The 23,816-nt window shown below is 38.5% G+C and overlaps 1 protein-coding gene across 1 annotated transcript in view; it reads right to left on the bottom strand.

Annotated features, from left to right (window-relative positions):
- Window positions 1–384: 384 nt before the first annotated feature.
- Window positions 385–23,816, bottom strand: part of CCDC178 (coiled-coil domain containing 178) — a gene marked incomplete at both ends in the record, with an annotated part of 136,739 nt that continues 113,307 nt past the window's right edge. Inside the window, 2 exons of the mRNA XM_079783442.1 lie at window positions 385–507; window positions 1,991–2,140. Coding sequence (XP_079639568.1) covers window positions 385–507; window positions 1,991–2,140 — 273 coding nt within the window. The remainder of the gene's footprint in view (window positions 508–1,990; window positions 2,141–23,816) is intronic.

The raw sequence follows: 23,816 nt of genomic DNA, 5'->3' as shown, positions 1-23,816 counted from the left end.
AATGAGGGGAAGCACAGATAAATCTCTGCCAGTTCCCCTGGAACAGGTGTGCTGAAAGGGACCCGTCCGAGGGCTCCCTCCAACAGAAACCCAGGCCCCTCGCGCGCCCCCCTATCTGCTCATGCGAGGGTCTCACTCCTTGGATCTTGAACCAAGATCTGCTTTCAGTCCAAAATGACACGCCCACAATTTTGTTCTTACTGTGCAAACACTATGTCAGCAATCTCTCTTCAAGGCATGAGTTCCTCACTATTCATACAGGTATCTAACATATTCACTAGTCGCCAAAGGCTTCTATGCAAACCGATAACAAGCACACAGGATTTTCTTCTTTCCCTCCTGGTTAGAAAAAGAAATACAAAATAGCAACTGCTTTTCTCCTCCTCAACTCCCAGCAACAATCAGAAGACGTTTAACCTCAATCACAATGTCAAAGGCATGGAGTGAACGGACAGAGGCTCCACGGACACACGCTGCCTTTGAACGCTGCACGGCCGCTTCAGGACACTACGATTTGGGTATAAAGAATTGTATTCTCTGTTCTTTCCCAAACACCTTTACCTATTGATCTACCTTTCTCTTGTTACTGCTTCAATACAAATTCTTAAGAGAAACACACAGTTCCTTTCTCCCAATATACTGGGAAGCATGAACCTGCATTGGGAGCAGACGGATGAGACGCACAGGGGGTTTGTGGGCAGCATCCCAGGTGAATTTAATAGTTACAAACACTCACAAAAATAAAGGGTATCCCTTTATTTTTAAAGTAACCATGGATATATCTTTTTTATTCCTAATTAATTTTCTTCTGAGGCAAATCTTATTTTCCCGATGAGAAAACTAAAGTTGGAAAAGGTAAATTACTTGCCAAGATCACTGAGCTAGTATCAGTGCAGATGGTACTCCAATCCTGGCCCTCTGTCTTCCCAGTATTCCATAATAATGAGGGATGAGTGTTGTGGTGGGATTTTAAACTGCTAATTTATAGTACAGTGATATGGTAACAACAAGAAGACAAAGGATCCGTTACAGTCTACTGGTTCTTATGGCTAAACTGTCAAAAAATAATCATGCCTTGCCCAGCTGGGGTGGCTCAGTGATTGAGTTTCGACCTATGAACCAGGAGGTCATGGTTCGATTCCTGGTCAGGGCACTCACCCAGGCTGCAGGTTCGATCCCCAATGGGGGGCGTGCAGGAGGCAGCTGATCAATGATGCTGTCTCATCATTGGTGTTTCTATCTCTCTCTCCCTCTCCCTTCCTCTCTGAAATCAATAAAAAAATATTTTTTTAAAGTAATCATGCCTCTATTTTTGAAATTTAAATTCTGGGAAGAAACAAAGAGTCAAAGAAAGAGAATTTTTTCTTGTCCATGAGAGTCTGGAGAAGGATACTGAGGAAGGGGGTGCACCTAACACTCCAGCAATGAAGCGTTCTCTGTCCTTTTCATTGCGGTATATTGTAGGTCTTCCTTTTCCACTTTCATTACTGCAGAAAGTTTTTACAGAATATATTAGAATTCCCAGCGATTTCCAGGAACCAAGAAGGCCAACTATTTCTCAAAGTTTCTAATTAAGCCCCATATTTGAAAGAAAACAGAAACCAAAATTTGAAGCCCATACATCATGAGGACAACTTAGAGATGCCTCATGGGAAGTTACCTATAGACAGAATTGAAATTAGAAGTCTATAAAATATGTAAATGTACGAAATATAAAAATTTGGTATTCCAGGTCATAATCATTAAAAACAAAGTAATATAAAATGGTGGATTAGAAACTAATTTTTTAAAAATTTTCCAACTATCCTTTCAAAATCAAATTTCAAATGCTTAATAAAATATACCACAGAACTCTACAAAAAGAAAACATGCCATTTGTTGGCATATATAGGACCACCATCAGAATCAAAACCCCATGGCTGACCACTTGTAACTTTTTATATCATATATGTCAAGTAAATAATTATTTAAAAAAAAATTAAAAACCTACCTCTCTTTTATCTCTAATTGAAGCATTAAGTGATAACTGTCGATCATATTGGTTGTAATAATTGTCCTTCTCTGCTAAGAATTCCATCTGTAATTTCTGATACTCTTGAGCTAAACGTAGATTTTCTGCTAGGGAATCATCTTGCAGTTTCTGAAAGACAAATGTATAGGTATATTTCATTAAAATCATTTAAACTTATTTTTGGATTTATAGCATTTGAATTATCTAAAAGTATATTATATATTCCAGAAAAACAATAAAACCAAAAAGATGCTTCCCCTGACAACAATATACTCCTTGGGCTCATAGTTTTCCTTCATGCTGCTGCTGCTGTTGTTGTTTCACATTGATTTATCAGAGACTGTCTACCTTTCGTTCCCCCCTCTTTTCTGGACTTCCTTCCATGATGCCTTAGGAAGGGCCCAGTCCTGGAAGGCTCCACACAGTCTCCTAGCAACCTTCTTCCCGTTTCCCACCCCTTTGTCCTTTCTCTGAGCCCCACTGCTCAAATAGGTTGAAGACAGTTGGGAGCGTAGAACCCTGCATCCAGAAGTTTCAGAGTGGTGGCACTCCCAAAAAAACACTCAAAACAGAGAGAAGGAAAGAGTAAAAGGACTCAGCATTTAGAAGCATCCATAATAGAACTATTAGAGCCATTATTTCTTACTAGTATTATTTAGCTGCATTAAAGGTTAAATCTGCTTCTGTACGCAGTTGAGAACTTTGTAACACATGTATGACTAAGTAAATATATGTCCAATCTAATATAAACCACTTAGAATAGAACTTTTGTAACATTAACTGCTAGCAAATAGGGGCTGACCTCTCATTTTAAATTAGATGTATGAATTCAGCTTAACTGCTGATTCTTTTTATATTTCTAGCATAGAAATTTTCTCTGACTCCTTCAAAAAATATGGAATTATCAACAACCTTAAGTATTTTCAAACTTGTAATTCCTCTGATGGGAATGTTCTCTAAGCAAAAAAGCTTTATTCATTACAACATTATTTATAGTAGCAAAAAGTTTTCAAAATACTTAAATGCAGATTAATCATGATAATGATGATTAAATAACTAGACATGAAAATAAACACTGTGAAGCAATCAAAAAATGTGATTGCCATTACATCAAACCTTTAGTATAAGTTATTATAAACATACTGTGGTATAAGAATGTGCATAGATAAAATGTAATTCAGCAGAAAATTGCCTGTACAAGTATTTCTGTATTTACACACTTGAAGATTTATTAAGGTCAACAAACATATTTCCCATGAAAGCCTGGTATCCATATTGATCCTTAATGATCAATACTATGCTATGTCATAGCTGTTGTTCAAAAAAGCCAAAATGATCACCTGAGAACCATTTTAAATGTCCTTGTCCTGATTCTGGCACAATAATTTAATGTTAAATTATTTTAAAAATGAAAATATTTACTTGATAGAAACTTCTATGTAGTAAACTTGCCTAAATTCACATAGAGTTATCTTTCAGTAGGAGGACAAAGTATCTATGGTTATTTTTTATTTGGTGCAAATACTTTCAAAAAGATGGTTACAATTCTTTTTGATATCTTAACACTAATATTAAAATCTAATCTTCAAGTGGTTAACTTGGAACTTCAATAAATGTTCTGGAGGCAGAAGAAGGAATCATTCTGAACTTATTTGTTGTTTGATTGAACATAAGCATTATCTCTGATCCCTGCTATATTCTATTTCTCAATTACATTTCTTTCAAGCCTTAGATGGCTACTTTAAACATGGAATTTGAAAGGAATGCTATAAAAGCGGGAGGATTTGCATTAACCTATTGAATGGCACTTAATTGGGGATATATTTGGCATTTTATCCTTTGCTCAACTGTGTAATCTGCAGTTTTACTTTCAAATAAATATACTTTTAATTTATGTATCACACCATTCTTACTGTTTTACATGCCATAATTAGAGTAAATACCAGGAAACTGAATTGTGGAGTTAAGCCAATGAATCTTCAAAACATTTGTGTATCAGTCATGATATTTTACATTACCATTTCCCAGTAACAGGTACATGGAAGGATTTGCCCATTCACCATCTATTCCTGAAAGCCAGTGACCTTCAGTTGCGCAATAAAGTTTCAGCGTTCTTCACTTTAAATAATGGCATTCTGCTGACACTAAAAGTGTTTTTTATGTTTAAATGTGGTTCCACCTCACAACTCTGACTGTTTTAATTTTAACCAACAGTATTATAATGTACAAATGAGACAAAGAGGGAATAATCATTATTGGTAGAAAATGTCCAGCAGAAATAATGCTACCACTATGGAATTGAACATATTATAAAATCCTATATAATAAAGAGGTAATATGCAAATTGACCCTCACACCCTCACAAGATGGCTGCCTATGACCAGGCTGGCAGGGGGGTTAGTGAGGGATGACCAAACAACTGAACAAGCAGGCTGAGTGGGGCCACCAGGCTGGTGGGGAGGGGCTGTGAGGGGCAACCAGGCCAGCAGGGGGGACAGTTAGGGGCAATCAGGCCAGCAGGGGGGACAGTTGGGGGTGACCAGGCCAGTAGGGGGGGGGGCAGTAAGAGGCGACCAGGCCAGTGGGGGGGGGGGGAATTGGGGGCGATTAGGCTGGTAGGGGGGGCAGTAAGGGGCAACTAGGCTGGCAGAGGGGGGAAGTTAGGGATGACTAGGTCAGCAGGGGGGGCAGGTAGGAGTGACCAGGCAGGCAAGCAGGTGAGCAATTAGGAGCCAGTGGTCCAGGATTGTGAGAGGGATGTCTGACTGCCAGGATGGGGCCTAAACTGGCACTCAGACATCCCCCAAGGGGTCCTGGATTGGAGAGGGTGCAGGCTGGGCTGAGGGGACCCCACCCCCATGCACAAATTTCGTGCACCAGGCCTCTAGTAATAACATAATAGCCGTAGAAAATATTTAATACAGGCACAAAAGTTGGGCTGGTGATAAAGGGTGAGAAGAAAGAAGAAACTAGTAAGAGAAGATGATGACTTTCATAGGTTTTTCAATTCAAATCTAGATGAATCTGTCTGTATAACCTGTCTATGTATGGTCTTGGCTAAATGTGAACTTAAAAAATAACTTGTTTCTAAAACCATTAAGAAAAACTCTCTGTAGATTAAAATAACTGCACTGTGAGTTGATTTACAATATTATTTCACTCATTCATTTTCATTCCAGTTACTTATTCATAACTTTTCATTGATTAATTACTGTATGACGCGCTCTGAGATATAATTGTAAACCTCAAAAATTTGATGTCTTGTAGGAGAGATTTATATTCAAAAATCACACAAATGTGTAATTATAAAATACACAAAACTTTTTCATTTATTATATTTCTGTATGTTTTAAATTCACCCCAAAAGGTCTAAATGAAATGACACCTCAAAGCCAGACTTATTGATATTTATTCTATTCCAATTATCAATGATGATCAAGATGATGCAACATTGGAAGTGTGGCTTGATACAGAGAAGAGACATGGTGAGTATCTGTGAATAGCTTACATGTTGCCTAGGCTGAATGCAGCAGAATGCCTCTGCCCATCGAGACCTGCCGAGGTCCAGCCAGACACACTGACCCTGGAGGAAGTCTAAGTCCAGTGGAACTGTTTTCTTTTGTAAATTAAGATGGACTGATGGCAAAGAAGATTATAAGAAAAAAACAACTTAATCTAAACATTCTAGACAGATGGTTATAATTAAAATATTAGCACTGTACACGTATGTGTAGAAGATGTTTCCTTAGCTCCTTTAGGACTATTCAATTATTACCTGTGACTCCTGCATTAGATTAGGTCGACGGTATGACTTTCAATATTACTAGTAGTGTAAACAATAAAGTGTACCCACATATTTAGTATCCCACAGATGCCCAGCATCATAATAATACTTCATTCCAAGCCCCCATGTTTCAGGGGCATGAGATCCTGCACATATGCTCACCCATGACACCACTGAGGTCATCTATTATGTCTCCTCAGTCCCCACACATACCTTTGGCACATTTCTGCCAGTTCGGGGCACTGTGTCGATAGTTTTGCATTCAGTGGTGCTTTGATGTTATTAAAGCGGATTCCTAGAATGTGCAGGGGGTAGATTTTAGGATAAATGAGACATGGCGGCTGCACGTCCCTTTGTTAGCACTGTCGCTTTGAAAGCGTTCTTTGTGATTCATGGGAATGAGCATAGTGAACACAAATGCTGAAATCCATGCCGATTCCCTAACAGACAGGGAGGAAACATGCAGTTTACTAAGGGCATCGCCTACTGTGTGCGTAGAGGTGCTGTGGTATTGCTGCCCCCTTAAAATCTATACACCAATTACTACAGAAACGAGGGTTCTCCCCAGTGTTCCCAAGGAGCCAGTCTGTGAGGATGATATGTGTCGATACCCTGAAGCCTCAGAGGAGCAAGGAACTGTTTTAACTCTCCCAGGACCCCCTTCTTTGTCTGTGCTGCCATGGAAACCAGTCTCTTGTCCAACATGAGCTGTCCGATAATTAGTCTTGAACATTCTTGATTTTGAAGTGAACAAATCAGTCTTCTGCATCAACATTGTGACATGCCTCAAACTCTCTCTAGGATTGTGTTTGACAAAATCCTCTCTAGTTCGCCAAGTTATTTTTAAAAAAAAAAAAAAACAACTTATTGAGCAACTTATATACACAGAGCACTCCGGGAGACACTGAGAGAGGTCAAACAGCACGTTTAAGACACTGTTGGATGAAAGCGGCCACACTTCAGCTGACCATTAAACCTGCTGCCAGAGTCCAGAGCGAGACTCTCCTTAGCTACCCCACTCCAGTGCGCGGATCCGACTACACACGGGACTCCTTACCTCAGATGCCTGACGGGTTTACACATTTAGCTACTGCCGATTTACTCAAAAACTCACCAATGGACACTAGGACACTGCCTCTCAGAACTCAGAGAAAGGGTTACTGGGTATTTGCAAACACTTGGTATGAACCCTGTTTGTTCCTGATTATTTCTGCCTCTGTTCCGTGTATATATTTGACCAGGAATTATTGATGACAGCATGAAAAATTACACAATGTCAGGGCCGAAGGAGCTGGCGATCAGATAAGAGAACTGAGGCATTCACAAAGCTAACTACGTCAGAATACATGCTACATGACAGAGGGTGAGGACATATCCAAGTAAGAATTGTAGTTCCACGAGAGATCATTCTAGTGAGAGCGATGAGCACGGGTCCCAGGCAGAGTTCACGTGTGAGCAGATGCTGAAGGTATTTCATGTACAGGCCCTGCGTGTGTTCTTCCAGGGACTATCTGGCCTAGAACGCAGAAGCTTGTGAAACAGGTCAGAGCACCCGGTTAATGCGGGGGTGGTTCATAAACAAGGAACCATTACCTCCAGGCTGACTGCAGCCTTTCTCCTTTAAGAGCTCAATGGCTTTAGGAAATGCTATACACATGCCACTTACATTAGCTATTAAATTTGTATGTGATCGTCTCCTTCAATATAATTGTATGTCCCCCCTAAGTATCCAGTATAACTGATTAGAGAAACAAACGATAAGGAGACTAAAATCAGTGTCATGTAACCTACAGTCCCAATAAATTCTTTCCTCCAAGTTAAAATCTCCAACTTAAAAAAAGAAATCTCTAACTTAGCCCTGGCTGGGTGGCTCGGTTGGTTGGAACATCGTCCTGTATACCAAAAAGCTTGCGGGTTGGACCCCAGGTCGGGGTGCATGAGGGAGGCAACGGATTGATGGTTCTCTCTCACATGGATGTTCTGTGTGTGTTTTTTCTCTCTTTCTTTGATTTTCTCTAAAAATCAATAAACACACATATTCTCCAGTGAGGATTAAAAATAATATATAGATAGGGTGTCCCAAAAATCTATACACACTCTTTGAATAATTATAAAGGCAGTGTTTATTAAAATACATTTCATTTTCAAAATTGAGCTATCTGCTGTTAAAGTGTGTACACATTTTTGGTATACCCTGTACACATAAAATAAGTTGTTAAACTACGTGTACATTCTAAACGACAGGCACTGTAATAATGCCCCTAAATGTATTTATTATTAAGGAAACTTTCTATTTTAATCCTGAGTATGTATTTGAGTTAAATAATGTACCCTCTAATACTGCTTAAGATCAAAAATAAAAAGACATTTGCATATTATTTCCTTTTTAAGGATTCCCATGCATTATCAGAATTTAACTATAGGGTCCACTGGTCAATAGGTTAAAATGCAGTTTTAAGGTCTGCTGCTCTTCTCACCATTTCACGTGGCAAACGGAACCATCTCCTCTTCACGTGCACCTCCTGGCTGGAATGGTTAAAGATTTTGAAGGTTTCCTATTTACTCACATTTTAATGATATACATTTCTACTTCACTGGTGGAGAAGGCTGATCAGCCACGGAAAGGTCAGTTAACACTAAATAGACCCTTTCCTTATGTAATTACAAAGAATCGTATCTTGTGCTGATGGCACTGTGCAGGGAGTGGGTGATGCAGAGAATTAATGCGCCGGCTGGCCGGCCCATGGGATAGAGATTCCAACACAATAACCACAACTTATTCTAATTATGCCGCTTTAAAGGTCATCAGCAAAAGGAGTGAAGGAATGATCAACTAACTTTATCGTAAAGTACGAATGTGCTACATAAATGCAGAGACTCTAAGAACTGAGCCTGGGAACTGCATTACAAATGAGGAAAAAATGGACCTAAATGGTTCCAGAATGTATACTGTGGCATGAATTAAGTAAACTCGTTGAAAACGAAAATATATGACATTTGTGACTTCCTACTGATATGGTCAGGCAACCTGATCTCACCTTATGTTTGCAGACACTGCTTAATCTTGAAAATATTTTTTAAGCTTAATGCCAATTTCATTGCAACATTCATGTTATACCAGAATTTAAATATTTCTTTACAAAACCCATCTGTTATAAAATAATGTATGCTGATTATATTACACGCAAATACTAGAGAGCCCATGAAGTAGAAAATCAAAGCCCTTCTTGACAATGGCAGCCATTTTTATGTCCCAGAGAGAGTATTAACAATTTGATGGAGGACCATAAGGAATAGAAATTTTAAAAACTGGAGGCCAGAAAAGTCAGATTGTTGTTCAATACCACACAGGAAGAGAGCAGTATGAAGGCTGGAGACAGTCTTCACATCCGTCTAATACCCTTTCTGGGAGTATAGCACTTCCTAATCGTGGATGTGAATTAGAGTCTTAAGACTTCAGACTGATATGTATGAATGCTCTAATTTTTAAATATTCTATACTAGTAGAGTTACATCCATCTTTCAAATAAATTCTTTGCTCAGAGAGAAAAACATTTTTTGAGTTTAAAAAAAAAAGTCCCAGTGTGTTTTCCTTGGGATGAAGAGCCAGGAGACATTGGGCCTATTGTCACAGAGGTGCCAGATATAAGGACAGGAAGTAATTTTCAGTCTAATAAAATATCCCATGCATAGAATTATTATTCATGCCTCCCTCTTTTGGCTCCTTCCAGTGAGATATGAGTCAGATATTCCTCTTTCTAAGAAATCAAGATCACAGGCATCTCTAATCACCTGATGTTGTTTTTCACATTAGGGCACCAACCAAACCTTATAAAGTAGCTCAAGTAGAAATAGGATTTAAAATACCTAAGGCAGAGGACATAGGAATGGCCAACAGACACATGAAAAGAAGCTCAGCTTCACTACCACCAGGGAGATGCAAATCAAAACCACCACGAGACAGCGCCTCACACCTGTCAGAAAGGCTTTTATTAAGAAGACAAGAGATAACAAGTGCTGTTGAGGATGTGAAGGGAAAGGAACCTCACCACTGTGGGTGGGAGTGTAAACGGACGCAGCCTCTATGGGAAACAGTATGGGGTTCCTCAAGAAACAAAACTAAACACAGGACTTCCCTGGACTCAGACATTCTCTTTCTGGGTATCTATCCGAAGGGAAAAAACGCACACACTATCCCAGAAAGACACATGCACCTGTAATTCACTGCAGCATTATTTACAACTGCCACGACATGAAAGCAATCTAAGTGTCCATCCGCAGATGTTGGATCATGAAGAGTGGTTCATATATACCATGAAATATTACTCAGCCATCAGAAGTGAAATCTTGAACGGATGGATCTAGAGGGCAAAATACTAAGTGAACTAAGTCAGACAGAGAAAGACAAATACCATAAGATTTCACTTTTCTGTGGAAACTAAAAAATAATACAATGAACAAGCAAAACAGGAACAAATTCATAGATACAGAGAACAAAGTGATGGTTGCCAGAGGGGTGGGATGGGGGGGATGAGCAGAAAAGGGAAAGGAGAATAAGAAACAAACTTTCAAAAAAAAAGTATGTAAAATAAGTCATGAGGATGTAATTTACAACATAGGGAATAGCGTCAGAAACATCCTAATAACTATGTACGTGATAGTTATTAGACATTGTGGTGATTACTTTGTAAGGTGTATAAATGTTGAATCACTATGCTGTACACCTGAAACTAATACAATCCTGTATGTCAACTATAATTAAAAATACGTTTAAAATAGAATAAAATACCTAAGGCCATTTTCTATAGATACTGATCTTGAGATGCATCTACTCCTCCAAATAACTTAATCCCAATATGAAAAAATAATATTCTAGAAGCTGGGATCATCCAAGTTTGCTGCCTATTTTATACTGGGAATATGTACTAATATGTGTTGAAAAGTGTAAGTATTAATATTTCCAACTTTTCTTGGAAAACAGGCACTAGGTAAGCCTCAATGGTGTAATACTGTACAATGCATATCTCTCTCACTGCAATCAGCATGATGTATTAGTCTTCATGTTTTATTATCATTAATATAATACCTGCAATATTCATTTCCACCTTTTGTGACCTTTCTTATTAATATTTTTGCCCCTGTGTGTGGTACAAGTTGCCTCTCAGTAACTATTATTGAACAAATGAATAGGTGAGTGAAACTGGACAATATTCATGCCGGTTGAACGCAGAGCTACCTCCACAGAGAAAATGGGTGCATTGAACAGTGATGATTTTTATTATCTCCTTCTGAAGGGGTATTCATAAATGAGTGGACATTTCAGAGTATTACACAGGGATGGCATTTTATAGGGTTTTGTTCATTCTGTAGAGAAACATTTCACAATTACAGGAATTTATCCATTTACATGTTTACTGAGGAAAATAATAAGGTTTCCAGTTCTTTACATCCTAGTTTGTAAAAGCATTTTACTGTGTCATCTCTGTGTTGTATTCCAGTTTACTTGTGGGTTCTCCTTGGAAGACTAACAGAAATCTAAGCTACCTGCTTTGCTGCCTTTGTATACTTTGCTAAGCTGCGTTCTCACAACTCGGGAGATTAAAATAAAAAAAAAATGGTAAGACAGTCTCACATGAAATAACTAGTTGATTTTTAAAAATTACAGAGGCTCTTCAGGCTTGCAGATGGATATGAATACTTTAAGAAAAAGGAAAGTATGTAAGGATACAAAAGCAGCATTCAAATAGTCTTAGCCCAGAAATTTTTGAACAAAGCAATATACATTCCCTGCCTATTTCAGTGACTTAAATATGAAGACGTGATACATGCTTTAAATAGAAACAGCACTTTATACACCACTCTCTTCAGATGAGAACGGCAATGTTACTCAGTGTCCTAGGATTCAGCCTTTCTTTGAGCCAGGTTTCATTCCCTACCTCCTGTGCACTGGCCAATGTCAGACCAATTTTTCTTCCTCCTGAAAGTTTCTTCTATTTTTGTCCAAAAAAAAAAAAAAGAAAAGAAAAGAAAGAAAGAGGAAGAAAAGAAGGGAGGCTGAGCCTCTGGAATCAAATACTACATCCACTCCAGAAACTTCAGTGTTGTGCTATGTCTACCTTCCTTTGACCTCAGAGTAACATTTGGCCCAAGGACAGCCATCATGTGGAATCCTGTTGAGATGCTGTTAGGTGTGGAAATTTGGACCCACTTAAAAGGAGACACTCATGAGCTTGATTTTGAATAAGATAAAATTCATGGGAGCTATCTGAAGTCCACGTAGGCCATCCATTCCTCCAGACCCCAGGGATCCAGTTAGCCCCTCAGAAGGCATGTCCTTGGGGCTTCTCGTGGCGAACCATTGGCGCTCCAGCCCCGGAAACCTGTGAATATGCTCCTCTTCATGGCAAAGGGGGCCTTGCGACGTGACTAAGGACACGGATCTCGAGATGAAGAGATTTTTCTGATCATCTAGTTGGGATTACCTAATCACGTGGATTCTTGAAAGTGAAGAGTCTTCCCAGGCTGAAGTTCAGAGGAAGAAAGGAAGCAGCAGAAGAAAACTGAAGCACAAGAACCATTTCCTCTTCTCCCTTTGGAGACTGACGGAGGAGGCTGCAAGCCAAGGAATGCAGATGGTCTCTGGAAGGTGGAAAGAGCCCTCAGCTACCAGCCGGCATGTAAACAGGAACCTGACTCTCACCACAAATCAGAGCGAGCAAGGAAGCGGACGCCTTCCTCAAGTCTCCAAAAAGGAACGCAGCCCTCCCAACAACTTGATTTGAACCCACGGAGTCTCACGTGACTTCTGACATTCAGAGCTGGACTCTAATAACTTAGTGCTATTATAGGCCTCTAAGTTTGCAGTAATTTATTATGGTAGCAATATAAAACTACTAAGATGATCCAGGTATTGTGCTAGCTGGTAGGTTTAGGAAAATTAATAATATGTTTCATAAAAACTAACAGTTTAATGGTGGAAAATCAAGCATTACAGCTTCTTTGCAACAAGTTCATTAATAAGCGAATTAAAAAAAAACTTCAATAACTCATTCATTTTGTATGAAACATTTGTTTTCTGTTAGTATGTGAAGTAACTTGTAGCATATCAATAAACAATGAAAAATCAATTCGAACATGATACGGACTATGCCATGAGCCTCTAACTAAATCACTGCTTATGTTAACCGTGATAGATAAACTATCATCTCTAATTTGGAATACATTTTTCATCCACTTGACTGTTCATTGATTATATTTTATAGTGCTAAAATTAAAATTAGTGAAAAATTCTAAGTAAAACTTTCTCCAGTTAATAATAATTAACTTGTCTGCTGATTAGCTGACCGTGCAAATGTTTTTACAAAAGTGCTTGCATGTTTTGAAAAATTGTTTGAATTAGTAAAAATTTAACATCTAGTTTTTTAAAAAACAACCCAACCACCAGAAAACACTTCTATTAGAGACTATTTCTTCTAGGGAAATTATCCAAGACAAAAACAAATCAGCAAATCAATCACCCCTGCCTGCTCTCAAGGTCTTGTTTTTCCTTTCCTGCTGCTGTTCTGGGCGTATTTCTGCACGCTTGCTTCTGAGCTGTCAGCTGGTGTGCTTGTAGCACAATAATGTATTTGTTCCTCGTTAAAGTTGTAGCCGGGTCCAGCCTGCCCCCTCTTTCCAAGTCAGATGTAGTTACTACAAGTAAGATTCAAGTATGGTGACTGATGCAAAACACAAAGTATATGGACAGGCTAAGAAATTGTTGGGTGAACTATTCTTTAAACTTTCAGAAATAGTAACCAACTATTACAAATGTACTTATAAACAGATTGCTGGGCTTCTGAGATAATCATACAGCTTTATGTCTATCTACATAATGCAAGGAGAATAAACTTGTCAAAACTGCTCTTTTAATCCAGAATATACTAGTATATTCAGTACTCACCTTATTCTGTTTTATAAAGAAATGCAAAAATTTTGAAATTTGTATGTATCTTTTATAAAAGATTGCTATATGTAATTATAAGAACTGATAATTTTTTTATAACTAAATAGCCTTACAAAACCACCACCTGGATAAAAATATGGAAACAAATCACCCAGGAGCTTCCCTCACACCCATTTGCTGTCAGTGACGAACCACACTCCCAACACACAGGCTTTGTTGGTTCTGATCTTCATATAATTACAACCCACAGTATTCTCTTTTTTGAAAAAAAAAAGTTTCAATTACAGTTGACTTACAATATTATATTTAGTTTCAGTTACACACATAGTGAATAGACATTTATATAACATGTGAAATTTTTGGTAGATATACTAGTATACCTAAGTATTTGATGTTTAGTTATTCATTTATAAATAGTATCCATTTTAATATTTTCTTTTTTTTAAATATATTTTTATTTATTTCAGAGAGAGGAAGAGAGAGAGAGAGAGGGATAGAAACATCAGTGATGAGAGAGAATCATAAATCAGCTGCCTCCTGCACGCCCCACACTGGGGATCGAGCCTGCAACTCAGGGATGTGCCCTGACCAGGAATCGAACCACCACGACCTCCTAGTTCCATGGTTGGCAAACTACGGCTCGCGAGCCACATGCGGCTCTTTGGCCCCTTGAGTGTGGCTCTTCCACAAAATGCCACGGCCCGGGCGAGTCTATTTTGAAGAAGTGGTGTTAGAAGACGTTTCAGTTTTAAAAATTTGGCTCTCAAAAGAAATTTCAATCGTTGTACTGTTGATATTTGGCTCTGTTGACTAATGAGTTTGCCGACCACTGTCCTAGTTCATAGGTTGATGCTCAACCACTGAGCCATGCTGGCCCTGCAAGATTTTATTTTCTAGTTATTTGTGGCTAGTGCATGGAAATACATTTTTTTCATTTTATATCCACTGATTTCCCCAAATTCATGAATTAATTTTAGCAGTTTATCTGTGGAATCCTTTGAACTTCCTATGTGCAAATAATATTTTCAAATAATTGTAGCTTCTAAAGCCATCTTTTATCATGTTAAATGAATTACTTTATATTTCTTGTTTGCTGAGAATTATCATGAATGGCTTTTAAATTTCACAAACTATTTTTATTTTCTATTTTAAATTTCTATATCTATTGAGACTAAAATTTGATCATTTTCTTCTTTCCTTTGTTAATGTGATAGATTGTTTGTTTAATTTCTTAAGGCTAGAAATTGTTTGCTTTGATTTTGGGCAAGTCAAACATCCCCCTAACCATTTTTTTTTTTTTGCATGGTTTGATAGCCCATTTCTTTTTATTGATGAATACTATTCCATTGTACTAGTATGTACATACCACAGTTTGTTTTTTTTATTTATAACTAGAGGCTCAATGCATGAAATTCGTGCAAAGGGCTCGGCCCTCGCAGCACCAGCTTCATCCGGAAGGACGTCCAGAAGGTTGTTCGACTGTCTAGTCCAGTGGTCGGCAAACTCATTAGTCAACAGAGCCAAATATCAACAGTACGACGATTGAAATTTCTTTGGAGAGCCAAATTTTTTAAACTTAAACTTCTTCTAACGCCACTTCTTCAAAACAGACTCGCCCAGGCCGTGGTATTTTGTGATTTTGTGGAAGAGCCACACTCAAGAGGCCAAAGAGCTGCATGTGGCTCGCGAGCTGCAGTTTGCCGACTACGGGTCTAGTCTAATTAGTATGTTACGCTTTTATTATTATAGTTAGTTTTAGGGCTATAGTAGGGTTATTCAGTGCGATTCCTTTTTTTAAAAATTGATCTTTTTTTGTTGAAAGTATTACAAATGTCCACTTTCGTTTTTCCCCTATTGACTCCCTCCTTCCTACTCCTACCCCTTCCCAAGCCTTACCAATTTTGCATGTTACTACTTACCTTTTCTCAGTCTATTTATAATAAGGAAAAAGCAACCATTTATTTAAACACAATCAATACAGGGATAGCAGTAAGATATAAGAGGAATAACAGGTATCAAATTTATTATGTACTAGGTATGTAATACTGATACCCTCTGTTCATGAGAATAAAATTTGCCCCAATGGCCTAAATGATGGTTATAAAAATAAAATAACGAAGTGTAAGTGAAAACCCATAGTAAACTATAAAGAAGGATTACTAATATGAAATTCAAATAATAATTATTATAGTCCATTGTAGCTCTATTTAATAAGATAATAATGAAATTTGTAACTTGAATTTTCTTCCCTAGTGCTTTATATTTTTCTTGAACATGAAAGTAGGATTTGTCTATTGATTTTCTTCCCCCCAACTTTTCACATTGCCAAAACTGACAAATGAGAAGGTTTCAGTGAGTCTCTACCAAACTGTTTTATTAAAGATAAAGCATTTATCCTGCTTTCATAAATTCATAAATGACATATCAAAATTTAAGGTGGATAATAAACTTCACCTTTATACTTGGGTAGAAGAATATTGTAATTTTTCATAGCTTTAGTATAAATGTAGTTTTCTAAAATAAACTCTCTAGCCTAAAACCACTCAGATCCGTACTAGCACAGTCTCACTTTCTCTCCAGTTTCCCATATAGGAAAAATGGATCGGCAACCAAATTCTTTGCTCACTTGGTTAGACAATTCCATATATTAATTTTCTTCTTATATCCAACCTTCGTGCTAAGAAAAAAGAATTAATGGAAAAAATTAAAAATAGAAGATCGATGACCATGTGCATTCAATCCTGCTAATTATATTCAAAATTTAGATTTACTCTGGAAAAATTAGTTTTGGAGTTTTCTTTCTCTTTAATTTTCCAGCTAGATACCGTATTCATTTATTAGACAGCTGGATGATGGAATTCTGGGATAGAGTATGTTTTCCTAAATGATAAAGTGAAGAACTCAGCACTGGAGGAGAATACAAAGGCAGAGCCACACTGTCTATGGCAGGCTTCACTCCGTCCACTTCCTTTTTTTAAATATATTTTTATTGATGTCAGAGAGGAAGGGAGAGGGAGAGAGACAGAAACATCAATGATGCGAGAGAATCACTGATTGGCTGCCTCCTGCATGCCCCACACTGGGGACCGAGCCCACAATCCAGGCATGTGCCCTGACTGGGAACTGAACCATGACCTCCTGGTTCATAGGTTGACATTCAACTACTGAACAACTCTGTTCACTTTCATATCCAGTCAGCTTTAATGTTGGGTTATCATACCAAACATCTTCCCTGTTCTTATCTCTCCATTTGTTTTTGGTGAATATTCTGTACCCCCGCATGCGTCCTTATGGCCAGAAAATGGTGGGGGAAAGCCAGCATTTTCCACAGAGAGAAGACATAAATGTCAAAGGAAACCCATGCTGATGAGAAGACACACCTATAAATGAAACTGGGCCTAAGATGACGATGACAAACACTTGTGATTTCTGTTCATATAAACCAAACGTATTTTAAACAATTAATTTTTACAAAAATAAGGCCATGGTCTTTGATGAGAGATTTCTCTTTATAAGAAAATTTTGTAAAGCGCAACTTTACCTAAGCATTTCTTTTTAATTCCCCCTGGAATATCAAATAACAAAAGAAAACACACACCCAACAAGATGAAAAGTCTGCTGCTGGGGAAACCATGATGAATTAAATTATAACTTAGTTTTCCTGAACATTAAAACTTTAAAAAAATTATTTTATACTCTTGTGCACATTTAATTATTTTGTGCAAATTGTCTGTTAAAAAAAAACCCCTGGCATGTTTCAGAGCATTTCTTGTGTTGGCCTTTGATCTTGTTAGAAGCAGACTTAGTGACTTGTCATTGGCATAACATTCCTTAAGTGACTTTAGAATAAGCTGGGGTAAAAATCCTAAATAAATAAGAACTCTAAAATTAATAAGAAAATCATTTGTGAGGATATTAGCTGTCTTAAGATGATCACACCTACCTAGCAGATCTTACTCAGATGAAATTCATTACCTTGAAATTTAACATCTTGGCAAAGTCTTCAACACTAATTAAAGTAATAGCAATGGAAGAGCATCCCCAATTACTCTGTTTAGGATAAAATTACAAGGACTATAAATCTCCAAGCTTCAGGGCATAAACTGATCACCAGCTGGGGTGAAAAAGAAATGTCTACCTATTGTGTAGTTTTGCAAAATAAGGTACATTATATGTTCTACTCCCGCAGAAACATCTGGTACAGGCTACTATTTGAGAGGCTTCTGGACTGAACTCATGGACACTCCTCAGCTATGTTAAAGAAATTGCGTGGTTGCACGTATATATATATAAAACCTAAAATTGCTAAAGGAATGCTGAATTCTTAATATTATTGCTTCAAATTCTTCCCAAGGTCATTACAGATGTCAGATAGAACATCAGAAATTCAAAAGAATTGATGTTAGTCCCTTTGTCATAAAACAGAGCCAACATGACTACAGACAATATGTGGTAGTTTCCACAGGGGAACATATAAATAAATTAATGAAATGCCCATGGGCTTTGACCTATTATGGGAGATGGAATGAGCACAGTAAGTGAGTCCTACAACAGCTCTCCACCTGTCCTCATTTTTGCTACTCAGATGAAGAGGCTGATTTGCTTTCAGACAAACAGATGAAAACCTGAATGAAAAAAAGGACGAGGCTAGGGCAGTGGTCGGCAAACTCATTAGTTAGCAGAGCCAAATATCAACAGTACAGTGATTGAAATTTCTTTGGAGAGCCAAATTTTTAAAACTTAAACTTCTTCTAACGCCACTTCTTCAAAATAGACTCGCCCAGGCCATGGTATTTTGTGGAAGAGCCACACTCAATGGGCCAAAGAGCCACATGTGGCTCGCGAGCTGCAGTTTGCCGACCACGGGTAGGGGATCCGCTCCTGCTTTGACTGGATACGTTGAGAAGGAAGAGGGAGGAAAGCCCAGATGTCAGAGGATGGCTGCAGCACAGGGGTCTGCCTCTGTCCCGAGAATGCTGCCCAGAAGGGACCCTGGTGGTCAATGTCACCACAGAGCAGTCCAGGAATATGGAAGGTGGCTTAGCGGCCAGAAGGGGGTAAGTGAGAAGAAGACCATGGCAATGGAGATTAAACCCTGTGTTTTCAGAAACCATTACTAATGTTTAATAACCACTTAATAGTTATTAATCAGTTACTAATTCATGGTTAATAACTATATGCTGGTCTTCTGTCCCTCAGTTAAAGGAGCCTTCAAAAAATCCAAAAGCAGAATAAAAGGCAAACAGCTTTTTATCACGTTCAACTATCTTCTAATTCCTGAATCACAAACCTGGCAATATACAGGCCTGCAGTTTTTTTTTTATATTTAAATTTAATTTAAATGCCTTTAGGATAGTACCTTTCCAGTTCATCTTCGTCCCTGATACTCCTTAATGACTTAGTCCTAGTGTTTTCATATCTGGAAATTGCACTCATGGACGGTAAAAGCATTAATGCTTACAAATATTAGTATCTTCATAGTTCCATTTTATATAATTTGCTTTATTGCAATGCACTACACCCAGAGTTTGTTACAGCTTTACTGTAAGAGAATCCTATGAAAAAGTCAATTTTTGACGCCCTTTCCCCCCATTAGAAACACAAGTAATATCAAGGTTTAAAGCGCCTATTTCTCAAACTCTGTTCACCACAATACTCCGTAAACACGTCAGCAGAACTCCGACTGAAGTTTCAGTGGTCCCTGGACAGAGGCTGCGTTCCTCCCCAGACATTTCTCTATCAGGCTCTCTCCGTGTATCTGGGCTTTTCCCCTAGAACAACACTCCATTGCCATGGTCACTTCATAGTTCAGTACAGACCCCAGATGGGTTCCTGCTGCACTTTTATGCACTTCCAAGAGATCAGTGGCTCTGCATCAGTCCAGGTTCATTCTCAATTTCCTCTGGAAAGAATCTGCTAATAGCTAGCCCTTAGGATAAGTGCATTCTTAGTCACAGTATAAATGATGGCTGTATTATTGCGAAGGAGATACATTCTAAAACTTCATCTTGACTAAATTTATACCAAATGAAATTTGAGGTATTTTTCAGCTCAAAACTTTTTAAACGGAGAGTGTTATCAGCCAATTTTCCTGGTATTTTCTGACTTAGGCTTTGTGAATCATGAACCCAGGGTGTGCCAGGCAGATTCCCAATTCAGGGGGTAGCAGCAAGCTGAGCTTCTACAGAGGTGGCTTCACCTTTCTAAACCTCAACATACCTCCAAGGCCTTAGGGGAAACTTGGGAGATTTGGTTTTAACTGTGGTGGCCAAACCTCTTCTAGTCTAATGCTCTTAAGAGCATCTGCTTTGGAAGGAAAATTAAGGATCTAAAGACTAGTTTTAAAGTCTAAGGTAGGAATGATGTCAATTAATGTTACAGAAGTAAAATTGGGGGTTAATACTCAAAATATATAAAGAACTTATAAAACTCAACTTACACACACACACACACACACACACACACACACACACACACACAACAATCCAATTTAAAAAAAGGCAAAGGGCCTAAATAGACACTTCTCCAAAGAGGACATACACATGGCCAATAGACTTATGAAAAGATGCTCAATGCCACTAATCATTAGAGAAATGCAAGTTACAGCAACAATAAGATATCACCTCACACCTGTCAGAATGGCTATCATCAATAAATCAACAAGTAGTAAGTGATGGAGAAAGGGAACCTTCATGCACTGTTGGTGGGAATGCAGAGTGGAGCAGCCACCGTGGAAAGAGGTATGACATTAACTCAGAAAATTAAAAATGGAACTGCCTTAGCAAACTCCACTTCTGGAAATTTATCCAAAGAAACCTAAAACACTAATTCGAAAGAATATAAGTTCATTGCTGCATTCTTTACAACAGCTAAGATGGAAAGCAACCCGAGTGTCCATGAGTGGCTAAAAAAGCTGTGGTACATTTACACAATGGAATACTACTTTGCCATAAAAATGAAGAAAATTTTACCCTTTGCAACAGCACGGATGGACTTGGAGAGCATCATGCTAAGTGAAATAATTCAGTCAGAGAAAGACAAGCACCATATGATGTCACTCACATGTGGAATTTAATGAACAAAATGAACTAACAAGCAAAATAGAGACAGACTTATACATCGAGAGCAGGCAGACACCTCTGGTGGTGGGGTTGACGGGAGGGTGAGAGATTGAGCAAAAAAGAAAAAAAAAAGAAAGAACTCATGGACATGAAAAAAAAGAAAAGAAGTGAAAGTTAAGGGAGTGGCTCTGTGTTAGTTTGTGTGGCTGCATAAACAGATTTAACAGCTTAAAACAACGCCCACTTACCATCTCAGACTCCGAGGTTCAGAGCTGAGGCACGGCGTGGCTGGGTTCTCTGCTCAGTGTCTCCCATTCAAGGGGTGGGCTTCTGAGTTCTCACCTGAGACTCCACCAGGGCGATTCGCATTCAGCCTCCTCAGGTTCGTGGTAGAAGTTATTTCCTGCCCCTGTCTGACTGAGACCCCCGTTTTCTTGTTGGCTGTCCGCAATGCCTACTGCTGTGGGACCCTAGTGACTTCCTCAGGTCCTTACTATTCGGCCCACTCCAGTTTCAAGCCAGCAACGAAGAATCTCCTATCAAAACCCTTCTTACACTTCAAATTTCCTTTCCCAGGAAAAGCCCAATCTCTTGTATGGGCTCACCTAATTAGGTTAGACCAGATTAATCTCCTTTTCTTATAATCACCTGATTTGGGACCTTAATTACAGCTGAAAAATCCCTTCGTGACAGCACTTAGACTGCTGTTAATTGAATAGCTGGGAGATGCTGTGTGTCGTATACCAGGTGGTGAAAATCTCAAGTTCAATCAGGAAAGCAGAACCATGAACCCAGAGTAAAGGAGCATCCTCATCTCCGAAGACAGGAGATACTGAGAAGAATCTGAACAAACAGGCCTTACTAAGTTTCCCTCCATTTCCTGTATTATCTCACACTCTGACCTATCAGATTTCTACATCACTACTGGCTCTATATCAAACCTATCATAAAGATACTCAAGTTTAACTGTTTCTCCAGGTCTTTTCTTTATAACGCTAATGCCTTGTGGGTCTAAGGCAATGTCCTCCAAGATGTAGTATCTGATCTTAATCAGCATCCAACACATGGTGCCATTTCTTCCTTTGTCAGGACTCACCGGTGCATGCATCAAGGGATGGGAATGGAAATGGCTCCACTCACTCCTACCCCTAATGTCCCACCAGCCAAAGTTTTGTTTTCCATCCCCAAGGCCTAAGGTCTGCTCATCCAGAGGTTTTAGACCCAACGGAAAGGCCTTCCACCCGTGAACACAACAATTATTCCACTGAACTAGAAGTTCAGACTTTCACCCGACCCTGGACTCCTCTAAATTAACAAACAAAAATGAGGGTTACTGTTCTGTCTGGGTGATTTATTCTGATGGAGAAGGGGAAACTGTCTTGCTACTACACAATGGGAGTAACGAAATGCATATCTGAAATACAGTCAGTCCTCTAGGCATCATCTCTTATTACTCCCACATCTTATGATTAAAATCAATTGAAAATTAACACAACCTAATTCAGGGAGGACTGGTAATGGCCCAGTCTTCAGGAATTAAGGTTTGGATCAACCCAACAGGCAAAAAACCATGACCAGCTGAGTTACTTGATGACAAAAGAATATGAAGTGGTAGTGGAAGAAGATGGCTATGAATACTATCTGTGACCACATGGCCAGCTGCAGAAATAAAGACTGCAATAGGTATGAGCATGCCCTCCTTATTTTGATAAATACTAGGTGTACCGGTTAATGCGGATTTTTTTCTCAATAGATGGAGTTACACATATGTTGATATATATACGATTTGATATGTATATCAAATTTGCTGAAGATGTTAACATCATAGATATTTTTACACTTAAAAATGTCGAATTTCATGCCAAAAAAAAGAGGATTAGCGGGAAGTTACAATTCATTATTTTGAAGAAAAGTGCTGATGAATACTTCGGGAAACTGATGGTGAACATGCTACATCTCAAGATCTTGTGAACACTAGTTTAAAAGCTTTAAAAGTGATGATTTCGATGTGAAAGACAAAGAACGTCCAGGTCAACTGAAAAAGTTTGAAGATCAACACAAGAATTATTGAATGAAGATGTGTGTCAAACTCAAAAACAACTTACAAAAAGATTAAACGTTGCTCAGCAAACAATTTCTGATCATTTACAAGCAATGAGGAAGATTTTAAAGGAAGGAAAATGGGTGCCACTTCAACTGAACGAAAGACAAATGGAAAACCGAAAAGTCATCAGTAAAATGTTGCTTCATTGGCACAAAAGAAAGTCTTTTTTTGCATCGAATTGTGACTGGCGATGAAAAGTGGATTTATTTTGAGAATCCCAAACGCACAAAATCATGGGTTGATCCAGGTCAACCATCAACATTGACTGCAAGGCCAAATCGCTTTGGAAAGAAGACAATGCTCTGTGTTTGGTGGGATCAGGAAGGTGTGGTGTATTATGAGTTTCTAAAACCAGGTGAAATCATTAATACTGATCGCTTCGACAACAAATAATCAATTTGAACCACGCTTTGATAGTGAAACAACTAGAATGTTCCAGAAGACAGGGCAAAGTAATTTTGCTTCATGATGACGCACCATCACACACTTCAAAACGAGTTAAAGACACGTTAAAAGATTTTGCCTGGGAAGTATTAACCCACCCGCTGTCTCTGAATATTTTGCCTCAAAACAAGAAAAGTTCTATTGGGACGGTATCAACAAATTACCTGAAAGATGGGGGAAATGTGTAGCTAGCGATGGACATTACTTTGAATAAAACACTTTTGATGTTTCTCTTGAAATTATCATGTTTTCTTTTATTACAAAATCTGCTATTATTAACCTAGTATGTGTACCATATATCCCAAATATTTTTGGCTTCTCCCCTCTCTTACCCTCTAATCATGTGACCTGATAGGTAACTTTATTATCCCCGGATTCTAGTTTCAGGGGTCAAAAGGGAAGAGTGATATCCCCCAGGGCCTTGCATCCTCTTCTGCGGAAAGGGTTAGCATGTTTTCAGATGCACA

Source organism: Cnephaeus nilssonii, assembly GCF_951640355.1.
Source record: "Cnephaeus nilssonii genome assembly, chromosome: 11".
Taxonomy (NCBI): Eukaryota; Metazoa; Chordata; class Mammalia; order Chiroptera; family Vespertilionidae; genus Cnephaeus; species Cnephaeus nilssonii.
Note: the sequence above shows the minus strand (reverse complement) of the source record. Positions and strands in the feature narration are given on the sequence as shown.